Source organism: Lethenteron reissneri, chromosome 8, assembly GCF_015708825.2.
Source record: "Lethenteron reissneri isolate LAM-NWPU_2019-01 chromosome 8, ASM1570882v1, whole genome shotgun sequence".
Classification (NCBI taxonomy): Eukaryota; Metazoa; Chordata; class Hyperoartia; order Petromyzontiformes; family Petromyzontidae; genus Lethenteron; species Lethenteron reissneri.
This window is the reverse complement of record NC_083786.1, coordinates 2,400,251-2,426,273: the sequence shown is the minus strand read 5'-3', so window position 1 is coordinate 2,426,273 and position 26,023 is coordinate 2,400,251. Positions and strand designations below refer to the sequence as shown.

Here is a 26,023-nt window from a genome sequence, read left to right as displayed (position 1 = left end):
ACAGACCCAGGGATGAGTCTCGTCTGCAAGCGTGATACTTGATCGCAGCCCGGGGCTTCTATTTTCTGCTTTTCACGCGATTTGATAACAAAACAAAAAACTAGGATTTTTTTCTTCCAAAATATTTATACTGGAGGAATCTGATTGCGCTATAAAGCTTTCGCAGTTTGATAGCGTAAAGGAACTCTGCATGGTATTGTGGGTATTTTTAATGTTGTAACAGTTTTAAATGGTAGAACTGCAATTATTTAAAGTACTGATTAACCTCGATCGTGTTTTTAAACTTTGTTTTATTTAAATCCTTAACTACAATTACCATTTTTATTAGCCTTGCATGAATCGGATTTTAACGACATAATAAATTGGTGCTATTCTGATTTCGAAGGTATAAATTATTCTAGCTGCCGTAGCCTCGAAGCTCGTGGTTAAATTAATTATTATGTGAGATCATATGCAACGATAGTGCATAGGAGCAGCTATCCTCCAATGCCAAGGTGTTGGATTTAGCCCCTTTGGTTAGGCAGGAGCAATTTTCTGGCTCGACAGTTTCCCAGTCAATATCCCAAGATAAATTTAAAATATTTGACAGGACGACTTAAGTCGCAGCCTTCGTTAGGATTGCTGCTGTTGTTCCGGTAGCAGTAACACCAAAGAATGCTATTCGTCGCAGATGGTAATAAAAATAACTACAGCTTGTTTAGCACCATTCAGAACATCTCCAAGGCGCTTTACATCAATGACAATGGGGGGGGGGGGGGGAAGAAGCGGCGTTAAAATAGGAAACTAACCTTCTTAATGTTTTTAGGTGGTACAGTCCCCTTTTCCTCTATCTGCCTAGGCTGCATCGTCACTGTCGGCTTGTCGAGTTACGTCTTGTTAATTTTTAACTCTTGTAGACAGAATGTAATTGCACTTGCAGAGTGCCGTGCGTGAGCTCGCCGTCACTAAGTTTGTGGTGCGTTCTCTCGCTCTTTCTCTCAATCTGTGCAGTGCTGGCGCCCCGGGCGAACACGTTTGTACAGGTGCTGCGCAGGCTGCCCATGCTGCACGACGAGGCCTACGCTCAGCAGACTCACCTCTATGACCACTACGGCTCCAGCGAGAACATCCTCGTGCTGCCGTGAGAACGCCACACACCAGGGGTCGGGAACCTTTTTGACTGTGAGAGCCATAAAAGCGAAATATTTCTAAATATATTTCATTGAGAGCCATATCGTATTTTTAACGTATAATAAATTAAATATGTCTTACTTTTAATGCGACTTCTGGTGCTGCGTGGTTTTGCTGATGGCCTTGTAGTCTGGTTCATACGTGGTGAGGTTGAGCTTCGTGCAGGCGTGACCCGTGAAATTTATCTTCAAAACTAATTTCTGTTTAGTTTAAAATGACACAGTATTATTAAGCAATATCACAAGTATTTTAAAATCAGTTCCAAACTGATTTTTTATTATTATTATTATTTTTGAACTCAAAATTGGGAGTCATATGCCGTCACTGGAAGAGCCATATATGGCTCGCGAGCCACACACGCTCGCAACGGGCGCACACGCAGCGACATGAACACGCAGACGACAACACGCCTCCTTCGTATAACCCACACGCACACACAAGGCTGTGTTCGCCTTTTGGCATACTCTCTGGTCTAGCACTGGTTGAGACTTGGCTCTAAAGAAGGCTGTCTCTGGTGTAGACCAATCCGTTTCAAAGACGATGTATCATATTACCAGAGCATGTTTTTGTTTGCATGATCACCACAAGTATGTGTGGTTGATGCAGACATGATTCCTTGCAAAAGGTTTCTGTTTGGTGTTTGAAACACTTTAACGCCTGTTTTATTGCCAGAAAGGGTAAAACCTTCTTATTAAAACATCCATTGTTTTAAACATCCCATCGACCAACATGGCCTTCTGCTGCAAATACATGACGCAGGATTGGTTCAACACAAGGGAAACTCTCGCGCTTAAACCACCCAGCTTCGCTTATATTCTTTGATGCTTAATATTTTTGCATGTACGAAGACTAACGAGCTGAAGTTTTCTACAGACTCTCCTCACGTGACGGTTCAAGATTGCATTAAAACCGGTTCAGGTCCTGACCATCGTGGCCCGATTCGTTGTTTTATTTAAACTTAATTTGAATAATTAATCCTCGTGCACCTGACCCACACCTTTTTGAAATTTCGAATAATTGCACCCAGTTTCAAGGGCAAACGTCTCGTCCAATCGGAGCGGCTTTTGCTGGTCAGCCTATGACCAATGAGGAGGCCGCGTCTATCACCGCTCGTCATGGCGCCGTAGCGCCGCTGTGGCTGCCCCCTCTGCCTTGGCACGAGACGAACAAGTACAACATTAATAATAATTACTACTCTTGCTATTCTTAACACAATTACCTACTTTTAATCGTTATAAATAGCGTTTTCATTTGCTTAGCAAACGCCCCTTCTGACACGCTGAGGGCGGCATGGTTATGCACAAGTTGCGTGTGCAGCTGAACCATGATCACGATTTAATTTAATCACCGTCATGTTATCGCCAAAATGTTATAATTATGACTGCTGATATAACTCCTTTTAAATTAAAGTGCTGCCTCTGCACGTTCCATACCCTGTCGCAATATATACCCTGCTGTGCGTACACACGCATTGTTATAACATTGCAGTCCATGTGTATTATTTTCCATCGTGCATACTCTCCAGTACCGAACGATCGCAAACACAAGCGCGCTGCACATCTCACCGTCCCCTGAATGTCATTCCACTCCACCATCGTATAGCAATGTGCATGCTTGCCAATTACTAAACTGCTCCTAGGCTAGACATCATTGCCATCTCTGCACGCTCACAACATTGGTTCCACTTCGTGCGCAGTCGTCGGCGGTTGGTAAACACGGCCCCGGCCATGGCAATGTGCAATTTCCACTGGTCGAGATGAGCACCGCACAATGCCCATAAGAGCGTTAGGGACCTGTCCTTCCACTGCTGGATGACGGCCTCCACACGCCATGCTGGTTGCGGAGGCTGTTTGACGATAACTCGCCTGCCCAATGGTCAGTGCGGGTTGCTAAAGGTGGGCAGCATAGACGTGTAGTACAACTGCATATAAACACAACGTGCCCCCACCAGCCCTGTGACAACCTGCTTGTGCATGGTGAGCACCCCTCCAGCCACTGTCCCCCACTCAGATCTGCTTTACTTTTGAGGGTCCAAACAGATCGGCCACATTCCAAGCAAGTCGGGGTGATTTCTTCATAGACCTTGGGTTATAGCTGTTCTTCACAGTTAACATCATGCAGTAGTGAGATCACTACTGTATGACTTATTGTAAAAAAAGGTGTCAGTTTTGTTGCCAGATAAAAGGGTAAAAAAACAATTATCATATTTTTTCTTCTGGCAAATGAGGTTCCAATGGTGTAAATGCTTAACCCGAGCTCTCATACTCTGATGATGCATTGTCTTTGAGTTGTGCGCCTTTTGGCGTCATCTAGTCCAACACCATGTGAGACAAGGCTCTAAGGCAGGGGTCGGGAACCTTTTTGACTGGGAGAGCCATAAAAGCCAAATATTTCTAAATATATAGCATTGAGAGCCATATAGTAATTTTTAACGTATAATAAATTAAATATGTCTTACTTTTAATGCGACTTCTGGTGCCGCGTGGTTTTGCTGATGGCCTTGTAGTCTGGTTCATACGACGTGGTGAGGTTGAGCTTCATGCAGGCGTTGAGGCCCCGTGACCCGTGAAATTTATCTTCAAAACTAATTTCTGTTTACTTTAAAATGACACAGTATTCTATGGGAACCTCATTTGCCAGTAAAAATATGATAATTGGTTTTTTACCCTTCTATCTGGTCCAACCCATGTGAGACTAGGCTCTAAGGAAAGCTGTCTCGGGTGTGGACCAATCAACTTCAAGGACAGTGCACATTATCAGAGTTATGTCTTTTTGTTTGTATTATGACTGCAGGTATTGCGGTCTATGCAAACATGACTCCTTGTAAAAAGGTGTCAGTTTTGTTGCCAGATAGAAGGGTAAAAAAACCAATTATGACACAGTATTATTAAGTAATATCACAAGTATTTAAAAATCAGTTCCAAAATTTTATTTTTATTTTTTTTCAACTCAAAATTGTCTGGGAGCCATATGCCGTCACCAGAAGAGCCATATATGGCTCGCGAGCCATAGGTTCCCGACCGCTGCTCTAAGGAAAGCTGTCTCGGGTGTGGACAAATCAACTTCAAGGGCAGTGCATACATTATCAGAGTTATGTTTTTTGTTTGCATTACGACTGCAGGTATTGTGGTCTATGCAAACATGACTCCTTGTAAAAAAGGTGTCAGTTTTGTTGCCAGATAAAAAGGGTAAAAAAACAATTATCAGTAGTGAGATGGTTACTACCTCGTCTGGTATATAGGAGGGCCTGGGTTCCATCCTAACACGTGTACATATTTCCCGTTTGCATGTTCTCTCTGCCCCTGTAAATCGCTTTTAAAAATTTGCATATGCGTGAACAGAGACTAATGCTACTTCCATTTCTTTACTGAACTTAAACTTTACATAAGCTTACTGTATGCAAATGACCAGATTTTACGTTCAAGTCTTTACTAAGGTCACCACCTGTGGGACTAAAACATAAAAAGGTTACAATGCCTCACCGTACAATACAACACGTTGTTTTAACAATAATGCTACAACTTCACTCTCCCCTTCTGCATTGCCAATTTAAAATAACAATTTCCTGCTATGACCGTTGCCAATCAATTATTTTCCTTTCATATTCCGTAGCTGTCGAAAATAGCATTTTAAACGACACAAAGAGTGGTTAAACAAGTTTTTCAATGCACATACTTTTATTTGCACTCAAATAGAAAGAAAATTCCTTTAACCCCAGATTTAATCAAGTGATGTGCTCAATTGTGGATGGCTTGCATAAAGAAAAAAGAAACGTCACAAAAGGAAGCAAAGCATATTTATTTAGCACTTCAAATGTTATTTCTATATGGGGTGAAAGGAATTTATTTTCTACTTGTGAGTGCAAACAGCCAATCGGTAAAAAATGTGTCGCGTTGGCAAAAGACAAATAGTTCACTACTTGAGCCCACCGGTGTGTTCAAGAGTGAATCTACAACATTTACAGTTCGAGTAGTTCGGCTTTTTGCTGGAAATTACATCCAGCATCTTCGGGCGATTTGCTAGAATAGTGAAGCCATCCATCTGCCTCTGGTCTTTAATAGTGCAGGATGACGTCATCAGGTTTCGAGATCACAGGCAGAGGTGTGGGTGGGGTGTATGCTATTATGTAAATCGATCAGTAATCAGCCACTTGTGACTCGCCTTGTAAGGAATTTAAATGTTTTATTACTTGATACGCATCCAGGCTGCGCCAAGTCTATAGCTATCACAGCGGTTGAAATTATTTGAATTCTTAATTTCGATTGATTGACTAATCTTGGCCAGTAATAATTAGTTCTGCATAACACTTCAACGTTATCAAAATCAATTGAATGCCCTTGTTGGCAAGCATGCTCTGCCACTGCTGACAGCTGTGTTTTGGATAATTTAATGTGCCCTTGGTGTTCTTTTAGTCTTACGCTAATGTTACGTCCCGTCTGTCCAATATAACACTTGCCGCATAAGCAATTGATCCGATGAACACCTTCTACCGCTACGGCATCCTGCTGAGTGCGATTGATTTTCGATTTGTTTTAGGTCCATGGACTGAGAACTGGCTTAGAGTAACGGAATTCTGTCCCTGTTGAAAGTTCCAGCGCACTTGGAAGCGAAATGTCAGACATCGTGTCCGAGAACACACGGTGCAACCCGAAAAAACACATTGGAGAGAGCCAATTTGTTTATTTTTCCCATTACCCCCCCTCCCCCCTCATGATAATTGGAATAGTGGCATTGTGGATGTTTGGTTGATCTTCTTGGTTCTTTCGGTAAAGTCGCGTAGAATGGAAATAATAAAATAATAAAAGTAAAACATAATAAAATAATTCTCACGACGTTTCGGCCACAACGCAAGCAGCCGTCCGAAACGTCGTGAGAATTATTTTATTATGTTTTATTTTTATTATTTTATTATTTCCATTCTACGTGACTTTACCGAAAGAACCAAGAAGATGAATCCCTGCAGTCACGAAAGCTTTAAATCGAGATGTTTGGTTGCTTTGCTGCTGTGAACACGGGGACATTCTCTCCTCCACTGGAGTGATGCCAAGGGGAAGGCACGTCAGTCTGCATATGATTGGTCTTCATACAAAGCCAGGCTTAGCTGTGGCCCCTTAAAACCTCTATTGTGTGTATGTATAACAAGAGATCCATTTACAAAGGGGCTTCTTTTCCCTTGAGCGGTTTGTTTCAAATTGCTTTGGTGCCACATTCCACGGCGTAGCAGGGAATTGGGGTATTGATTAAGCATGCGTTTTGCATGATAAATACGTGCCGGTAGTCGCCGGCAGTTCCCGGGTTGCTGCCGTGCTCTGGGGTTGCCAAGCTTTGCTTAACGAGCGCGCGGTGCGATGGCGCGCACGCCAGGGCTGTGTTCCAAGAAGCCCCGTCCTCTCCCATCCCTGCCACTGCTGCAACCTTGCCGTGTTAAGTTTATCAGAATATTTGATACTGGAGGAATCGGATGCGCTATAAAGCTTTGTTTGTCACGGATAGGGGCGGGTAATAACGTTACAAACAACACAAAAACACGATGGTAGTGCCAAGTTCAAGAAGGGTAAGCCTATCGCCCAAAAACATACAAAGTACAACGAAGCCATTCTCATCGGGCAAAGTTCACCTGAGGTATGAACTTATGTTTCAGAAGCGACCTGGCCACAAATGATAGCTCGACAAAGTGGCTTATCATTTGGACATTTAAAGCATTGCAATAAAAAGTGCCGTTACGAATCTAATTGAGATGGTAGATGATACCCGCTTACCGATTGCGCCGATTTTAGAGCCGGAATCAGGAGTCTATAAGGGGGTAACCTCCATTTGTATTTTTTGCTGATTGACTATTGCAAAGCCTCGTTCTTTTGGGGGGGGTCCAGAGTAAGGTCCTGGTCAGGTTGCAGACGGCAGAATGCGGCAGCCAGGGTGCTTGCGCACGTCCCGTCGCAGCGAGAACTCCATTGCTCATGTCCTCACTTCATCGCATTGGAATTTAAGATAACGTTGCTCGCATGTAAGGCCTTGGTGAGGGCTTGCCTCCAATCTTTATTTGAAGCTTTCGTGACTGCAGGAATCCATACTCTTTGGTTATTTCGGTAAAATCACGTAGGTAGAAAAAAATATAGATCACGACGTTTAGATTGCAACACAAGCGCTTGTGTTGCAATCGATTTTATTTCTAACTACGGGACTTCACCGAAAGAACCAAAGAGAGTGGCTTTCCTCCACTTTACATTCGGAAGCTAATTCGATCTCATCTTTTGGCGCATGGCCCTTAAGAGAGACCTGTTGATGTGATGCCCCTTTTATGCACGTGCCTTCCTAGCTCCGTGACGTTCTTGAGAGTGATCTGACGCTTCCTGTTGCGGCCCCCCAGCTGTGTGACTCCCTTTACCCGTGGCGATGGGGCTGTCGCCAACAGTGCTGACGTCCTTTTAATCCCCTCTGTTTAAAAAAAAATATATATATATTTGCCCTCAATAATGTTGGTCCTCCTTTGGCCTTTATTCTGCCACCCGATGCTTTATTTATTGATGCCTCTTTTAATTCACGCTGCCTTGAGCCTTTTTGTGAAACACGTGTTTTATCGGTGCAGATTATTACGATTACATTATTATTCAACACTTGGTTGGCTTTGGACCAAATATTATCCATAAGGGTTTTTTTTTTTGGTTCGATCTCGTAAATATAAATGTGTCGTTAAACCCGCCACCACCCGACACAGCCAATTAGTGAGGTTTTTCATGTTAACAAAACATGGCAATTAGCTACTAGTTCAGCACACCAGTGTTTGGAGCGTAAACCCCCACAGCATTTAAAATGCTTGAAAAACTTGACCTAATTTGCTGCGTCGGGTGGTGGCGGGTTTAACGACACATTTATATTTACGCGAGCTAACTGAACTTTTCTGGAAACCTTATTATTCATGCAGCGGTGTTTACAATAACAGTATTGTTCCTTTTGAGTCGAGTGCCTCCGTTGAATGCCTGTCATTGAACCGCATTTAATTGGGCTGCACAAGCGGAGCCAACCGATTCAAAATGGGCGTGGTGGTGGGGGGGTCTGCTGCCGCTAGCTTTTCATCTGCCCTCTCTCCGTCGTTCGTGCTTTCTGTGGCACAGGCTGTCCAAGCACCACAAGCGAATCGTTTACACGGTGCTGGAGTACAGCCCGCTGCTGGATTCGTGCAACATCACCACGGATGACTGGGCCGTCATCGCCAAGGACATCGAGGTACGTCGCCAGGACCGCACTCGCGAGGGGCGAACGGTCCATGAGGCAAATGCCTGGTGGGCCAGTCCATTCTGAGGGCCGGTGGGCCGGTCTGTCAGGGAAATAGCAAATGTGATCAGAATAATTTTTATATATTTTTTATTTAAATATGTTGTTACCTCATGTGTGTGTGCTTCATTGCTGATTTATGCTCTCAATTGGCATTAAGTCCCCATATTTGGCAGTCTCAAAGATTCTTCCTCACCGGCCCATTTGTTCTTTGGACCTAGCCCAAATGGACCAATGAGATCGCGCAGCAAAATCGCACTAGTACGTCACATGGTAAATCTAGCTACTCGTATTCAATTTGTGTTGCACAACCCATTTTAACAAAAAAAGTATATTGGCCATAGCCCGAATTTGGGCCAGTGTTCACATGCCCGAGCCGATGTTTAGTCCCAGTCTGTCACTGCACGCCGCTCCTCCGCTGTGGCCTCGCGCGGTGCGATATCGTCACGCGTCGGGCCGACTGCGATTGCAACGGTCCCCCAGGGCAAGCAAGATTATAGGGGCCAGAAAAGTGGCACAAAGGCCCCCCCCCCCGCCCATGTGAGGGGCTATGTGGGCCCGTGTGGCATTATACAGGGACCTTGAAGTATTTCGAGGGACACAGAATCGCTTGTGCAGTGTAACCCTGCAATGCTAATTGATGGAAATTTGCATCGCAGACGATACATGGTTTCCTGTAGTAGCAATTGCAGTTATTTTAAGCATAAATGCTCGTTTGTTCTGTTTTACCTCCATTCCAATAGACTAATAACCCCGATATCAAATGCATTTCTAACTTTTACCCTGCCCCCCCCGCCAATTTTATTCTGTGCTGTGGGGTGTCATTTCGTGAAACGATTTACATATTCGGAAATCTCTCTGAGCAGCATTTCGCCCCATACAGACATCAGTCTGCAGAAGGAGACGTCGCAGAACTGCTTGTGAAATCCCCTTTCAAGTGACCTGTTAATATCTACACGAGGGGGTGGAATTTTTCCCTCCCACCCTGGGACAGGGAGAGACGATTGTTGCGTTTGCCAGCCAGGCTGATATTTGTTATTATAATCGGAGCTGTATTTTAGCAAGTTTATTATGATGGTTATGTGCAGTCATTCGTGTCTCCAGATGAGACGATATATTCTCTGCACTGGAATTTTGCTTAATCGTGTGCAAGTTAGTTTTTTTTGTCCGCAGTTGCTGAGTAAAGGCTCAGTGCTCCAATACAATAAGAGACCAGAAACAACCAGCACGAATAATTCTAGATTTGAAGCACGAATAACTTTGTATAGACAAGAGCTCGTACGTTTCTTGTTTGAACATATTTTGATATTATAAGTATTTGTGAAAAGTGATTATGGAAGGGAATTCCAAAGTCAAACAAGTGTGAAGGAAGATGGCAGGAGTTGATTTTAGATTCCACTGATGGGTGAGAATACATTATTTAAACCTGTCCTTGTGTGTGCCAGTGCGTTTTGCGGGAAGCGGTCGTGCAACGGTTGGTTACCATTCTGCTATGAACCTGGCGACCTGGGTTAAGATTCTTGCTCACGGCCAACACCAGTTAATATTTATCTGAATGGGTCCTGGGCCTCCCCTAGATCGACTCAACCTCAGAGTCATCCCAACTGTCTATTTAAGGCAGTATGGGGGAAACTTAACCTTTGTGCGTTTTGTCCCCATGCAGAAACACTACAAGGCCTACGATGGCTTCGTTGTTCTGCACGGCACCGACACGATGGCATACACGGCCTCGGCCCTCTCCTTCATGTGCGAACATCTGGGCAAGACCATCATCCTCACCGGTTCGCAGGTGGCCACTCACAGACGCGACGGCCCTGCCGTCTGGCTGCTGTTGTTCCCTGCCACTTTGGGGGGGGCAGCTGCTATCAACTTTTGAAATCCTTTCCTTGCTGCCGTGGCCAAATGTTAACTTCCTCGCCTGGTGTGCAGGAGGTCGTGGGTTCGATCTGGACCCTGGCGACTGCTGCTGTATATTTGGAGTTGGCGTGGATTTTTCTCTCGGGTCCTCCTGTTCCCACCATCATTTAGAAACATGGCTTTTAAAGTATTTGGCTGTTATAGATTTCCACATGATGAGCTATCATTTGTGGCCAGGTTGCTTCTGAAAAAGAGCTGTATAGCTCCGTGGACCTTGCCCTGTAAAATAAAAAGTATATTTTATTTTTCACAGACCGAAATTACTTCACTGCTGCCGCCCATGCCTCTAAATCCCTGTTAATACAGTCCTTTTTTTAAAAGTTTTGGTCTGCTTTGACATTCTTTCTCCTTGTCAGATTCAATTGTATTATAGATTTAACTGCCAACCCTTGTCAAGGCTAGGCGTGAGTGGAATTTGGTTTCTGTCCCGATAGCCTTTGGCAATAATCGGTTCTCCCGCAGTCGGCAAATTCACGTCAACAGCTGATGTTGCCGGAGTGATTGGGGGGTCGAGACAGGCATGCTTAACTTGTGTATTCTCTCTGTGCACCGCCATGTAAGATCTTGCAAGCCTGTACAGGTACCGCCATCTGAACAAGAAAAGAAGGGGCTTGGTTATTTGTGAAAATATCATCTGTAATATTGCAAATAATTTCCCTCCTTGTAACTACCTACTGAGATGCTCCTGAGACCATGTTGCCCCCTATTGCAATGTAAAACTTGGGGTGAAGTGTTGATGAGAGAATAATAAATCTCCCAAAGGAGATTGGAGCAAATCGGGTGTTCATTCTTTGTGCAAATTTCAATTGACGCTATTGCACAAAATTGACTTATTTGGCTGTTTTTGGCCAGGGTGGCTCAGCCGCGGAGCTGAGCGAGTTTCTCTCGATGGGAAATCCTGGTTGAGGGCGGATTGACTTGTTCCCCCTGCCATAGGAATGTGGAATGGTCAACTGCCTCGATGCTCATTTGAGCAGAAAAATCACTGACCTGAAAAGAATGACAAATCATCGCTTCCTGGATTGTGCACAAACCGCATCAGTCCAGAGTACAAGTGGTGGGAAAAAAAAAATGCATCAATAGAGAAAATGTTTAAGTGACATTTCGGGCATTTGCCCTTCTTCACATGGCCACTTTTTTACGAATGGATTTTTTTGTTAATTGTGTTTGTACTCGACTGCCAACACGGCAACATCGCCACGTAATTTGTGAAATAGTGAGGTACTTGTTGAAAGACGTTCAAAACGTGATTCGGAATGCAAGATAAATATAATGATCTGGAGATGATTACAATTTAATCAGGACATGCAGGGAACAGAGCTCTATTTCCGGCTTAACACTGTGCGTCATCGCTGCTGTTTATGAAACAGATTGGATTAAATCCCTGGCCCATCGTCACCATTTAACAAGTCAAACTGGTATAGCCTGTCTGTCCGTCTGTAAACTGTGATTAAACGTCGCCTGATATTTTGCCATATTAACATTGCTCACGCACGAGGGAGAGTTGTGGGTCATACTGCCTGGGGGAAGGAGGAGTAGCGGCTAGTGTTGTCCTATGCTACGGACCCGTCTGCCCGAGTTTGATTCCAAGCCACGGTCAACATTGCAATAATTGTCGCGTTATTGCATGAGTGTACGCCACGTGACAATTTGATTTGGCTGCGTCGCGCGGTGGCGCGTTTTGCAACGGACGTTTGACTAGGTCGTCACTACGTGACTTGACCGCAAAGAAAAAAATCGTTGAATCTTAAGTTTTAATGTTTCGGTTTAAATTAACGATGGCTCAGTCCTCTCCTTGCACGCAGGTGCCCATATTTGAGATGCGGAGCGATGGCAGAGACAACCTCCTGGGAGCGCTGCTCTTCGCGGGACACTTCGTCATCCCAGAGGTGAGGCCGCCCCCCCGTCTCCCCCCCCCCCCCCCCCCCCCCCGCTTGGTCGAGAGAGCGTCTTCGTGGTGCCAACTCTCTTATTTATCCTGCGAATATGTGGATATTTTTTGAGCCTGGTGTCAGGTGCGCGTGGTGAGTGGTTAGTGTAGCAGGTTAGCGCACTTGTCTGGAGCAGAGATGAGAAATAAGGGCCATTCCTTTTTAAATCCTTTATATTAAGTTCGCTTGCTTGCTTGCTTGCTTGCGTGCTTGCTTGCTTACAACCGTGCAAATCTTTCGGTCGTTTTTTAACCCACTTCCCGTGATCCAATCGAGCTGACATTTTCCACACAGACTCGTTGTGTGTGACAATTAATTTTCGTAAAAATTTTTTCCAAAATTTTACACTGTTTAGGGAAAACAAATTAAATATTTAATTACCAATTGCTTAATACTGGCAGACAATCATCTGCCCATAGATTGCAGCCATCTCAAACCAGAGGACGAGAGAACTCTAGCCGCCACGCATATAAAGGATTTAGAGTGAAAAACTTTGTTTTTACGGGTTTACTTGTTTAATGTTACGGTGCAAACTATCCCAACGGAACGTTGTTAACCAATTGCCTGCGATTGGCGTTCCCGCAGGTTGGGCTGTACTTCCATCACAAGCTGTACCGTGGCTGCCGTGTCACGAAGGTGGACGCGGGAAGTTTCAAGGCGTTCCAGTCGCCCAACATGCCGCCGCTTGGTAACGCGCAAGTCGACATGAAAGGTATCCACTCCTCGGGGGGGGGGGGGGGGGAAGCCCTGGGCACTTGCTACGTGTTCTGTTGGTAAAGGTCACCGGTGTATATGATGCGTGGGTAGGTCTTCTAGAAGGTGATTAATAATTTACTCTTGGTGAAGCCGGTCCGCCATGCCCCCTGCTCCCGTTGTGAAACCTTGCGAGGGGCGGGGACAGGTCGGCTAAAACGGACAACAATCTATATATATAAAATCGTGCATGTCTGTCTGTCTGTGTATGTGTGTGTGGATTTCGGACCATACGCACTTTCATTGGACGGCGGTTGCCCCTGGCAACGGCTAACGACGCCTTCGCCGCTTTCATTGGACGGCGGTTGCCCCTGGCAACGAGTAGCAACTTTTCGCCGCGGGGTGGACGCCATTTTTAATAGCGCGGGGGGGAGGGGGGAACGGCACCCGTACCCAGCGTTCGCCGGGTGGGAAAATCAGGCAAGGCGGGAGGCTCTGCACGGTGCTAGGCCTCGACACCCAAAACGCCACTCTGAGGTAAATTCATACAAATTTCACGTCCTCTACAGAGTGGCGAGGGAGGCAGAGTGGCGAGGGAGGCAGAGTGGCGAGGGAGGGAGAGTGGCGAGGGAGGGACTCAGCCTCAAAACGAGTAACTGGTGTGGCGTATTAACATCGCCACTGGGGAGACAAAGGCGGCCGGGCGTGGTGGATCCAAGTCTCGGGCGAAGCCGGGTCATGTGTATGTGTGTATGTATGTGTGTATGTATGTATGTGTTTGTATGTTTGTGTGTATGTATGTGTGTGTATGTGTTTGTATGTGTTTGTGTGTTTACGCTCGCATTACACAAATGTGTTGCAGGTCTAAGGCGTTCCTCGCGCAGCATTGCCGCTTTATTATTGCAGTCGTTTACTGCCATACGCACCCTGACAGTCGTGTGTGTCTGCAGCAAGCGCGTGTATGTGTACCTATGGACGCGCGCGCGCGTGTGTGTAGGGGGAACGGTAGTGTAGTGCTTAGCGTGCTGTCTGTGTCTGTGTGTGTGTGTCTGTGTGTGTGTCTGTGTGTGTGCGTATGTGGTGTGTGGGGAGCGGTAGTGTAGTGCTTAGCGTGCTGTCTGTGTGTGTCTGCGTGTGTCTGCGTGTGTCTATGTGTGTGTGTCTGTGTGTGTGTCTGTGCGTCTGTGTGTGTGAGAAGCGGTGGGTGTAGTGGTTAACGCTATGCTGCGCTACCAACCCGGCGAACCGAGTTCGATTCCCGCTCATGGCCACCACCGGTGACGATTATTTGAACCTCCCATAGGTCGACTCAGCCTCAAACGAGTAACTGGTGTGGCGTATTAACATCGCCACTGGGGAGACAAAGGCGGCCGGCCGTGGTGGATACAAGTCCCGGGCGAAGCCGGGTAGTACAGCTAGTAAAAGATAAAGTTGGCAGACCATGAGTAGTGACTCTGCATTTGTGTCATGTCCTCCGGAGAAGTGGGTGACCCCGCCCACAGCGGCTGAGCTGCACCCAGAGGGTTTGTGAAACAGCAAAACTTTTATTTCAAAAGTCCTCTTCAGAAGGGCAGTGACGTATCTGCAGTAGCGATCAGGGACACACTCTCCATGTCACAACACCACAGCTGAATCCCTTGGCACCAAGTCCGCCCAAATCTAAACTGTGGGGGGCGTACCTCGTACTCTGCCGTGCACGTGGGGACTTGGTCCAATCCCTGATCACCGTCGCATTCACTTAGAACAGTAATAATAATACACCAAATCTGTTCACCCGTAGCTATGCTAAATGGTTTATTATGTTCCCGTACGCTTCAGGGGTGCACATTTAACAAGTGTGATTTTAATCACGGGTGAGCTCACACCGGCTACATTGAGTTTGGCCTCATGGAGAGGGAATGGCTAAATTAAATAGTCGCAGGTGTATGACCGTTTTTAACGACGCGCCCGTTATGGTTGCAAGTTGGAGTGCAATTGTGAATTTGGTTGTGAGAATTGTTCTTCCAACTTAGCGGTAAGCAGACATTCTAATATTCAGCACGTTAAACGCACGTGCACATGGCAATTTAATTTCTTGTGGCTGTGCTGGGTGATGGAGGGCTTCGCAATTTAACTTGGGCACATCATTACTACAAGGCATAACCAAAAAATCAACTTTGAATGATCAAATATGCCTAACCAAAAAAAATCTACCTTGAATGATCAAATATGCCTTTTGCTGTCCTCTTCTGAATGGAGATGAAGTGCTTTGGACTTGCACCGTAATTCATGCAAATGGAACACATTTCTAGTGTCCTTGGGAGTTTCCTCGTGTTATTTTTGTTTCCGCAAGCTCTGTGGCAGCTTTAGTTTCTTCTGCCAATCTGTTAACAAGCTCCCCTGATAGAATACACAGTAATAATTATTATAAATAAAAAACACTTGAAGCCAATAAATACAACCTGAAACAACACTCAAGTAGAACGTGTAATGTAGTGTGCATTCGTAGCATGCCTTGTGTTGTATGCATGGCATGCCTGTGTGTAAATGGGTTTAACTCGGTTTGAGAAATTTGGGTAGTGTTATTTTATGGTGTGGTTTAATTGCCGTGTGTGAGCATTTTGAAACGGATACCACGAATGTGTTTTTGTCTTCGATTTATATTACGCGCACACATTTTATACTGTACAGCTCTCTGAAACCGCTTGGTTTTTTGTTGCACTAAGGATACATTTTTAAAATAATCACTGGCCATAACCCAAACTCTCGTGAATGCATTCCTTAACCTCCCATTGGTTTACATTGCATGAGCTTCCAATTGTCTGACATTTCATAACCTCGTGCTATCCAAAGAAAACACTCCTTCCCCACACTGTCAGGCACTGACAAACGTTGCGTATTTCCAATATATGTATAAACATTGAACTTCTTTTGCATCCTACATAACCAAACCGTGCTAATTGGAGGTACGGGAAAGGCTAATGCCAACTGGATGGCCACGTGCAAAGCAAAATTTTGGTTGTGCCCACTTTACTTTGTTTTCCTTACCAGAAGTGATTTTTTGAGAAAAAATCAAACCAGGGGAAGTTCCTCAAGCGTTGCGGTCAGACGGGGTTGGATGGGGCAATACGTGGGGTGAAGCGGAACGGAGTAGCTGGGGTCCCACATGGGGTTGAGGGGGGGGTAGTGAATGATAACAGTGGGAGAGGCATAGTCGGAGGGATGAGCGACCCTTTTGGAGTGTTGGTGACGGGAGTCAAATGAGGGTCTGCTTGAGGTTGGGTGACTGACTCATGGTGGCGTATGCTGAGGCGGACGTTTTTCTTTTTTAAGAACGTGTTCATTTTGGAAAGGGTATTTTAAAAATGTTTCACACTAGAGCTGTAACAATGTCGGCAGCGTGCCGTAGTTTTTGTTCTAATTCTACTGTCAGGAGTCCTCTTCAACGGCCATGCTCTACCCACTGCTGGATGAAGGGCTCCCCAATCCTGCGCCAATAGAAGCGTGCGCCAGTTGTTGGGAGGTCAAGCGAATGATTCTGACCGAAAATCAGCCTGTTAGGAAATCTTTCCTCTAGTAAAGCGTTAAGGAAACACGCTGCTGTGGTGTCGGGAGCAGTAGCACGGGCTCAGTGTTGGTGTGCTCGATGGAATGATCCAAAACCTCATAATTCAGACTCATGATCCTGCCCATACCCGAGCATGGAGTGCATTCGCTTGTTCGGCTCTTCTGCGCATTCGTCCTCGCTGCTGCGCTTGGACGACGTGACGACAGAATAATCCGCGCCACGTGGGTCGCGGTGTTTATGTGCGCCGTGGACGGAGTTGCCAAAAGTAAATCAATTAACGATTTTGACTCCTGTTTATTCGGGACCCCGGGGTCCGGCCATAAGGTTCACTTGCACCAACAGTCTAAGGCTACACTGTGGATCTTTGTGTTTGTGCGTGCGTGTGCTTGCAGTCACCTGGGAGGAGGTGTGGAGATCCAACACGACGCGCCCGTTCCGCGTGCACACGAACATGAACCGCAACGTGGGCCTCCTGCGACTCTTCCCCGGCATCACAGCCGCCACGGTGCGTTCTGCAGGACCTCGGCTGCGTGCCACTGCTGTGCGGCGCGAGCCAGTGATGCCGACTGCGAGAGCGAGGCTTATAAATTGACAACTACATTTTTAAAAACAAATTTCTGTGCTTAGTTTGTCTTTCCAACGCACCTGCAATTTGCATGGTTGGCGATGTACGGTGCGAATGAAGTTGAACGTTATATACGGACAGGGTTGCCACTTTCCACTGCAGACCAAACCCGGACATGTTTCTCGGTGAGCCTGGGTCCATCATCAAACCTGTGCAGAATTCTGCGATGATGATTAACTCTACCGGTTCTGGTTCTCGGTACAAGATCAATTCCTGCCACCCAAAACCCGATGCCAATTTTCCAGACTGCCCGAGTTTGATAGTTGGCAACTCAAGACAGAACGGTAGCGATTCATCACCATCCTTGCTCACAACTCAATACTTATTGGAGATTGAGCTATTTGAACAAAATTGTGTTTTTTTATTATATTTTTGTCTGATTAGGTAACAATACATGATTCTAGATGGGCCGGTATTATGGCAATACAGAGCTGTTGCCAACTGCACTTTGGCTTGGCACACAGCAGCGTGTCATCAAAGCCAAGATTAAAGGATAGTGGCTGTTCTGGGAGCCGAGGCTTGTGGGATGAGAGAGACCTCTTCCTTGCAGGCAAATTACATCGCTACTGTTGGCTACATACGGTGCGAAAGAAGTTCTACATACGTACAGGAGGGCTGGTGTGCGTCCAGCCACAAATGTTTTCCTTTTCAGGCAGTTGAAAAATCAACCGACGATTCGTTTCGCAACTCTGAGTCTGGTAATCAAATAGCATCAGGAGTTTCTTGATGTATAATAATAATAATGCAAAGCGTCCGTGCCCCCACCTCCCCACCTCGTGTAAGCGTATAACAGGCAGTGCTTGATTACGTGATGTGTGAATGTGGTTATCTGAACCGCATTTTACCCCGGGGGACTCTCTAAATTTCTAGCATCTGTCAAGGAGATATCCGCAGCTTTCTTTCCACCTATCTGTTATGTTTTACCTACGTGACTTTACCGAAAAAACCTAAGAATATGCCTTGCAGTCATGAAAGCTTCAAATCTAGAATATCCGCAGCTGTTGTGCAGTGATCAAAACGCGAATTAAGCGCTGCGCTTTGTGCAGAAGAAGGCAATCGCTACGAATCCCGTTGATGGCATTTTGTTTTTATATTAAAATGCAATTGGCACTCGCTTGGACGGAATCGTTGGTTACAGCCGCGGAAAAACTAAAATCTGATCGAGGACCCCGACCTGTGGAGGAAGCGGGCGGCTCTCTCCCTCTCTCTGACAGCTACAGACCTCGCTGAACCGCGCTCAAACGCAGCGTGGGAGATGCGCGTCCACCTTCCGCAATTGGAAGAACAAATAGTCGCCGGAACAGCTGCGACCCGCAGTGAAGTCCAAACGGTCAAACGAATCGCCGCCATCTTTGCAACGGTCTTGTTGCTGCGATTCATACCGGCGCCTGCCACTGCCTCCTTGGATTGGTTGAAACAAAAACATTGGCGTTCACCTTTAACGCCGTTTCACGACCGTTGCTCTTCCCTCCTGCTGTTGTACGAAAGCGGCAGAGCACGGGAAAGTAAAATGCGACTGTCTGTGTGCTCGTGCGCCAGGTGCGAGCCTTCCTGCAGCCGCCCATGGAGGGCGTGGTACTGGAGTCGTACGGTACGGGCAACGCGCCCGACAACCGCCCCGACCTGCTCGACGAGCTGCGCAGCGCCACGGCACGCGGGGTCCTCATCGTCAACTGCACGCAGTGCCTGCGCGGCTCTGTGTGCGAGACCTACGCCACCGGCAAGGTGGATACCCCTCTCCTCCCTCGCCGCCGCGTCATCACGCTCGTCGCACGTACGAGTGTGCGTTTATATAATGTGTGCGGGCGCGGCGGCTAGCACGCTGTGCTGCGTTTGAACTTCTTTCGCACCATACGTAGCCAACCGTGCTAGTTGCAGGTGCGAATCCAGAGACCGTAGTTCGATTCGTGCTCTCGGCCGATTATCTGAACCGGTCCTGCGGCTCCCCTATATCGACTCTGCCTTAAATGAGTACCTGGCGTGGTGTGTAAACATTGTCACGAGGGAGGTAATTGTGGCCGGGCGTTGTGCTGGCCCACCCACTCCCTCTTGCCGTACCGGTCCTCGTAGGTGCTTGCTATAACAACAAAACTTGCCCCAAAAGTCGTCTTCAGGATACAGGGGTGCGGTGTGTGTGCCGTGGGTGACGATCTTCTGCCACTCGCCTCGTTGACGGTGCGACCTAGGTGCTGAATGACAACGGCGTCATTCCTGGAGGAGACATGACCCCCGAGGCTGCCCTGGCCAAGCTCTCCTACATCCTGGGGAAGGACAAGCTGAGCTTGAAGGAGCGGCGCGAGGTGGGTACCTCCCCCCCCCCCCCCCCCCACGTTGCTTGCTTCCCACAGCGATTCCGGACAGCCAACGCAGAGCAACTGTATTAGAGATGCAGCTTCCAAGTGACGAGGCCATTCACTTGCTTTGTCTGAGATTTAATGTGTGTGTAACCTGGCGACCCGGGTTCGAATCCTGCGCTCACGGTCAACGCCAGTGACAAGTAGCTAATCTGATCCTGGGCCTCCCCTAGGTCGACTCTGCTTCTGATGTATAAACATCGCCACTGGGGAAACAAAGGCGGCCGGGCGTGGTGCTGGCCATCCACCTCTTGTGCAGTTCTTGCCTTCCATAGGTGCTCGGTAACAGCACTTTCCCCAACATTCTGCGAAGGCTATACAGGAGGGGGGGGTCTTTGTCTTTGTATGCATGTTGAACGTCTTTCGCACCGTACGTAGCCAACCATGCTAATCGTAGGTGCCTGGGAAGGATAACAAACACAAAAAGCAGTTCTAAAGGAATCGGGTTTAAATCTATATTTAAAAGTGGCTTCATAATATCGAAAATAAAAGTGTTCCATATGGCTGCAGAAGCACATCTGAAAGCGTGCGATGTAGTGACTGTCTTTGTTTGACGCCTAGCCAAAAGCCGCTGTGAGGATGACCGGATTTCGCGTGATTGTTTATGGTCCTTGACGAGATCGGCAAGATATTGTGAATTGCAGAACATTATGATCGTACTTGTATCTGGTGCAACCCCACTGACCTGTTGCGTTTACATTTTGTGAGTCGTCATGGCTGCAAGGGAACACGTGACGCGAACTGTTCACCGTTCCGAAAGTTTACGTAACATTTTGTAACTTTCACAAGTCCCGCAGTGCTACGCGGTGGGCACCAGAGGGCAGTGCAGAAAATCCTCTTGGTATCGCACTTCTATGCTCCTCCACTTTCACCAAGATGCACTGCCCCAGTACATAATAATTGGATTATTATCCTTTTATCTGGCAAACAAAACTGACACCTTTTTTTACAAGGAGTCATGTTTTCAAACACCTTTTTTACAAGGAGTCATGTTTGCAAATATGACTCCTTGTAAAAAAAGGTGTCAGTTTTGTTGGCAGATAAAAAAAGGGTAAAAAAAACAATTCTCATATTTTGCTACTGGCAAAGGAGGCTCCAATGGTGTAAATGCTTACCCCGAGCTCTCATACTCTGATGGTGCATTGTCTTTGAGTTGTGCGCCTTTTGGCGTCATCTGGTCCAACACCATGTGAGACTAGGCTCTCAGGAAAGCTGTCTCGGGTGTGGACCAATCATACATTATCAGAGTTGTGTTTTTTTTTACATTCCAACTGCAGGTATTGCGGTCAATGCAAACATGACTCCTTGTATAAAAAAAAAAGGTGTCCGTTTTCTTGCCAGATAAAAGGGTAATAAACCAATTATCATATTTTGCTCCTGGCAAAGGAGGTTCCAATGGTGCCCCAGTACAGTGAAGTATGGTCAAATAGAGGCCGCACGACCCATAAGGTAATCACGACAATGCTGTGCGCGGCTCTGCAAGTACGCAAACCCATGCCTGGAATCTTCGCGAACCACCGTGCTGCTAATCTTTCCCTGGGTGCGGTGCAGATGCTGTCAGACAACCTGCGCGGCGAGATGACGGCCTTGCGCCAGGGTCCCACCATCTCGCTGCGCGACAGCAAGTTCATTCAGTTTGTAGCGCGGGCTCTGAGCGTCAGCAGCAAGGAGGCAAGTTTCAACCGGGGCGGGAGGGTGGGAGGTGCAGAAGGAAAGTTGCACACGGCGACGAGTGGAGCAAGCGGCGACGTGGGTCGGAGGCCGGGGTGTCGTTGGGGGAGATGTTTAGAATCAACATTGCGGTTTGGAGTATTTGGCTGCTAGAAATTTCCATGTGGTGATGAGCCACTTCATTGAGCCGTCCGTTGCGTGGCCAGGTCGTTTGTGAAAAAGAGCCACACAGCTCGTTGAGCAGTTACCTAGTGGAATAAACAAAAATAGTTGGGTTACGTTTGTGGCTTTGCAACCTCCAGGCAATTCACCGCCACAGCCTCTCGTGTGCATCCTTGTCGTGTACATCTTACCGACCTGATCAGCTGTCCATGTACCCCCTTACGAACATGTACTCTACTTGCTTAAATAATGTGGTTGTTTATTTTTTTTTACGTGTGTATGCATAACTTTTTATGCATGATATTTAATGTTAAAGATGATACTGCAATGTGTAACACGATTTAGTTGTAACCCTGCTTTATTTACCTGATAACAATAGATTTGTATTCACAAATTAACCAAGGGTTTCTTTGTGACCCTGGTTGATGAAACTCCACGTGACCACCACTGGTACATGATTTATCTCGCTTGTTCCCCCGAGACCCACTCGGACCTATTTTATGAATTTACCAGGTCAGGCCCACTGAACTATATAGCTATTTGAGAAGCGACCTGGCCACAAATGATAGCTCAACGAAGTGGGTTATCATGTGGAAATGCATAGCAGCCAAATACTCTAAACACACGTTTTTAAATGTGGAGGGGAAAAACTGGAGGACCCAGAGGAAACATCCATGCAACCACGGGGAGAGAGACATGCAAACTCTGAATATACAGGTGCCAGGGTTGGGATCTGAACCCACGACCTGTATACCAGGCGAGGTAGTTAACATATCGCCACTGTGGGTACCCATGGAAGTCTGATTGCCACAGGTTAAGACCCAGAGGCGGTGACATGGCCTAGCACTACCGCATTTGCAGGTTGTGGAGGTTAACAGTTCTAATCCAGCCCTCATTATCACTGCGGTGGTGTGGCGTTACCCATCGTATACTACGCGCCGTCTGCTTCACTCGGTTGACGTAATAAAATATCCAGTGCGGGAGCCACGGCCCAAATTTGGAAAATTCCAAAAAAAACTCAGTAAATTTACTCTGCTGTGATTTGCACACGGCAGCAGTCATCGCCCTCTACCGAATGGCACGACTAACCGCCCACTTGTAGGACCACGGTCCTGAGTCCCCTTTGTGTGCCACACACCGACACAGCAGCCACATTTGTGTTGTGATGGGATGGAGATGTTTGAGTTGCTTATCATGTGTAGAGATGCCCCGACCCATAGAGGGTGCAAACATCAAAACCATAGCAATAACACTGGTCAACACACTTTTTCTGGCAAAAGGTATTCCAACGGTTTTAAGGTAATTTTGTGGTGCTGATTCCAAATCTGGCATCAGTTTTTGTCTATCACATCAGATTTTTGAGATATCAAATATTGCATTTTCAATAAAAACTGCAGAAGAAAAATATAAAATAAATGTGGATATCTACGTAAAATGATATTATAAACACACCATCCTAAAAATACAGCACCATATTTTAACACTAAAGCAGTCGCTGACTCGCAACAACTTGCAATCATAAGTGACAGAGTTCATTTCGGGTAAAATCAATGAAAACGGGGTATGCCAATAGCATCAAAATGATGTGTTAGAGCAAATCTGAGATCAGATTTGGAATCTGCACCCTGAAATTAGTCCAAAACAGCTGCAAAAGTCCAGGCCAGAATTTTTTTTGTTTTTTTTGTTGACCAGTGTAATCGTCGTCGTTTATTAGTCACCACTGGCGTTCGTCACGTTTGCGTCGACTCTGGGTGCAGGAGCTGGAGGCTGTGCGGGATGCCATCGCGCCCATCCTGGCCTGCGCTGCGGCCAAGGCGGGAGACATCCACACAATGGAGGCCCTTCATGAGCTGGTACGCGGAGATTATTTGGACGCGCTATTTCCATCGTGGGGTGGGGGGGGGAGTGGCTTGCAAGTGCTCGTGGGTCACGTGACGAGAATTCTGCCCCCTTCTGGAGTGAGTAAATGACCGGGGTGGGTGTGAGCATCTTCCTGGCAGGCTTTGTGTATTATTTGGACAGTCGTGCAGTATTAACAGCGTTGAAATATGTAACAAGAAGGGAAATGAACTGGGATCCATGACTGACATTCTCAGCCGCAGAGTAGAGTGCTCTCGATGTTGGCTACGTACGGTGCGAAATAATTTCTCCATACACAACATTAGTCTTGATCTTCCACGAAGCTCATGGTCCACCCTAACTAAACGACATCGGCAGATACAGATACCTGTTACAAAAATGAAATTTTAAAACTCTCCAGTCGTATGCGACTGTCGTCATTCCGACGACCATGTAACCACGCAATGTCCCGATCCACAAATATGAAAGAGACACCACTGATCATGACGCGGTTGTTTCGCTTGACCAGCTGAATGTGAAATTGTAGTTGCCCTGCATCTACATCGGCCATATGAAAGAAGAAAGTGTTAACGTTTTCAGCTGAGGTTCGAAAAATATTGCAGGCGCAATGCACGCGTTGAGGGTTCGGCATCGATTATCGGGGATGGAGCAGGTGGCTGTGTGGGCTCGCTCGCTCGGCACACACACACGGGTGGAACGTTATTGCTCAATACTGACGGTCTGGAACACAGCTCTTTACAATTCCCTGCGTTTCGATTATGGCATAGAAAGAGCAACGTCAAGCCTCGCTAATTGAATTAGCTTGCCATATAAAACAAATAAAATTAGCATTCTGCAAGTTGTTGTATATGTTGGTTATCAAAATTTGTTATGTTGTATGCGTGCGTGGGTGAAATTATTATGTTGTATATGTGGGTTATGAATATTCAGTGAAAATAATAATAATTAAATGAAATCTGGCCAAATGTGTAATTATCCGGAAATATGTTAATTTATGTAATTACGCACATTTTAATTATGCCAATTCGAGAGGTAATCGGATTAATTATGCGAGTGGGTGTAATTATGATAATACAAGTCGTTATGATATCCAGACCCCGCCTCGGTGACGAGGGTGGGTTATCGATCGGAATAAGGCAATTAATCGTATGCAGTTATGCAGGTGTGGTGTAAGTATGCAAGATTAACTTAGATTAACTCGGCATCGTTGTCTAGGTTCGTCTCATTCTCGCTTTAACATTCCCAGAGTTTTATTCGTGGTTATATTTTTAGGTCCCCGGTTCACCCCGTTATCGCTTTAACATTTACTGAGTATGTATTAGTGTGTTTATTAAGGTCACCAAGTTCAAATCTCAACGCAGAAGCAGATCTTATGCATAGATTTCAGGAAAGAATCACACAACCACTTCTGTATTGATCAATTTATTACTAATTCAACCTTAACTATGATATAATATGCGAACTCTCAATCCCGGAACGTCAACACGGCATCAATACAGTATCATCAACGATTGTCTGATTTCACTTTGACAACTGCACATGGATCCCGCATAACGCGATGGTTGTTAGTGAGAGAGAGAGTCGTTAAAACACGCAAATACTATGCTAAGAAAACCTTAATGTTAATGAATGATTATACTCAATATTGTTCATAACGCGATGGTTGTTAGTGAGAGAGAGAGTCGTTGAAATATGCAAATACTATGCTAAGAAAACCTTAACGTTAATGAATGATTATACTCAATATTGTTCATAACGCGATGGTTGTTAGTGAGAGAGAGAGTCGTTGAAATATGCAAATACTATGCTAAGAAAATCTTAACGCTAATGAATGATTATACTCAATATTGTTCACGCAGTACCACACTCCTTATTGACCATACGCAACCCTTATCACGTTGTTAACACCTTGGGTCACGGGACAGTTGAATATTCTGTAGAGGATGCGAGTACGTGCGGCGATTATGACTGGAAGATACTTGAAAGATTATACGGCGATAAAAAAAAACACAATCAAAAACAGTTATTATTCTTAAAGGCACCAATCTCAACAGATACATCGGCAGGTTATCTGACAACAGAACGGCTCGGAGTAAGGGCCTGCGACGGTGCTCCTTTTCCGAAGCTCGTTATCTTATACCAAGTTTACTAATTGGGGACCAGATCACCTGATAAGGATCCGTTGGGCCACCACTCCCCACGTGAGCGTGGCTCGGCGGAAGGAGGTGCCAAGAATCAGTTCGTATTGATGGATCTGTTGGGAATTTATGCGATTAAGAGTACAGCCCGCTAAATATTAAAGATAAAAATTAAGAATACTCTTATAAACGACGGAGGGCCATCACTCGGTCTCGTTGTGATGCTTTCCAGCCACGGATGGCTTATGGGTTCGAGTGTTTTTGAGTGGGAAGAGTTGTCTTGAATAGTCAGTGTTCGGAGTCGATTCTTTAGGTCAAACAGACGCCTGGTGGTCGTGTGGTGAGGTGGCGGTGCGCGTCATACGTATCAGTCGATCCCCTGTCACCGTGGCGAACTGGTTCGGATGGCTGTTGACGCTGTCGCAGATCGGAACCCGGTCGGTAGGTGGCGCCCACAACTCGCTCGTAGCGTGCAGCTCTGGGTTGTCGCCGAACCGCGATGCTCACCACTCCGGTGGCAGCAGAGACCCCCGATTCGGCAGAGGTTGACGAGCTGAAGATGAGTCGAGCCGACCCGCTGGTCGCAGCTCGCTCCTGAGTCGACCCTCCCGGTCGAGCTCCTGAGTGGACCCGCTGGTCGCACTCCTGAGTGGACCCACTCTGGTCGCACTCGTTCCTGAGTC

General features: G+C 46.4%; 1 protein-coding gene across 2 annotated transcripts in view; it reads left to right on the top strand.

Moving 5' to 3' along the window:
* The window catches only part of ASPG (asparaginase), a 48,386-nt gene that overhangs the window by 10,455 nt on the left and 11,908 nt on the right, over positions 1 to 26,023 (top strand). The window contains exons 2-11 of one of the 2 annotated variants that reach the window (XM_061578520.1): positions 991 to 1,120; positions 8,283 to 8,394; positions 10,106 to 10,231; positions 12,147 to 12,248; positions 12,876 to 13,002; positions 16,923 to 17,035; positions 18,695 to 18,880; positions 19,342 to 19,455; positions 21,061 to 21,180; positions 23,100 to 23,195. In XM_061578520.1, coding sequence (XP_061434504.1) covers positions 991 to 1,120; positions 8,283 to 8,394; positions 10,106 to 10,231; positions 12,147 to 12,248; positions 12,876 to 13,002; positions 16,923 to 17,035; positions 18,695 to 18,880; positions 19,342 to 19,455; positions 21,061 to 21,180; positions 23,100 to 23,195 — 1,226 coding nt within the window. The remainder of the gene's footprint in view (positions 1 to 990; positions 1,121 to 8,282; positions 8,395 to 10,105; positions 10,232 to 12,146; positions 12,249 to 12,875; positions 13,003 to 16,922; positions 17,036 to 18,694; positions 18,881 to 19,341; positions 19,456 to 21,060; positions 21,181 to 23,099; positions 23,196 to 26,023) is intronic. The other variant, XM_061578527.1, reaches the window with a different exon arrangement.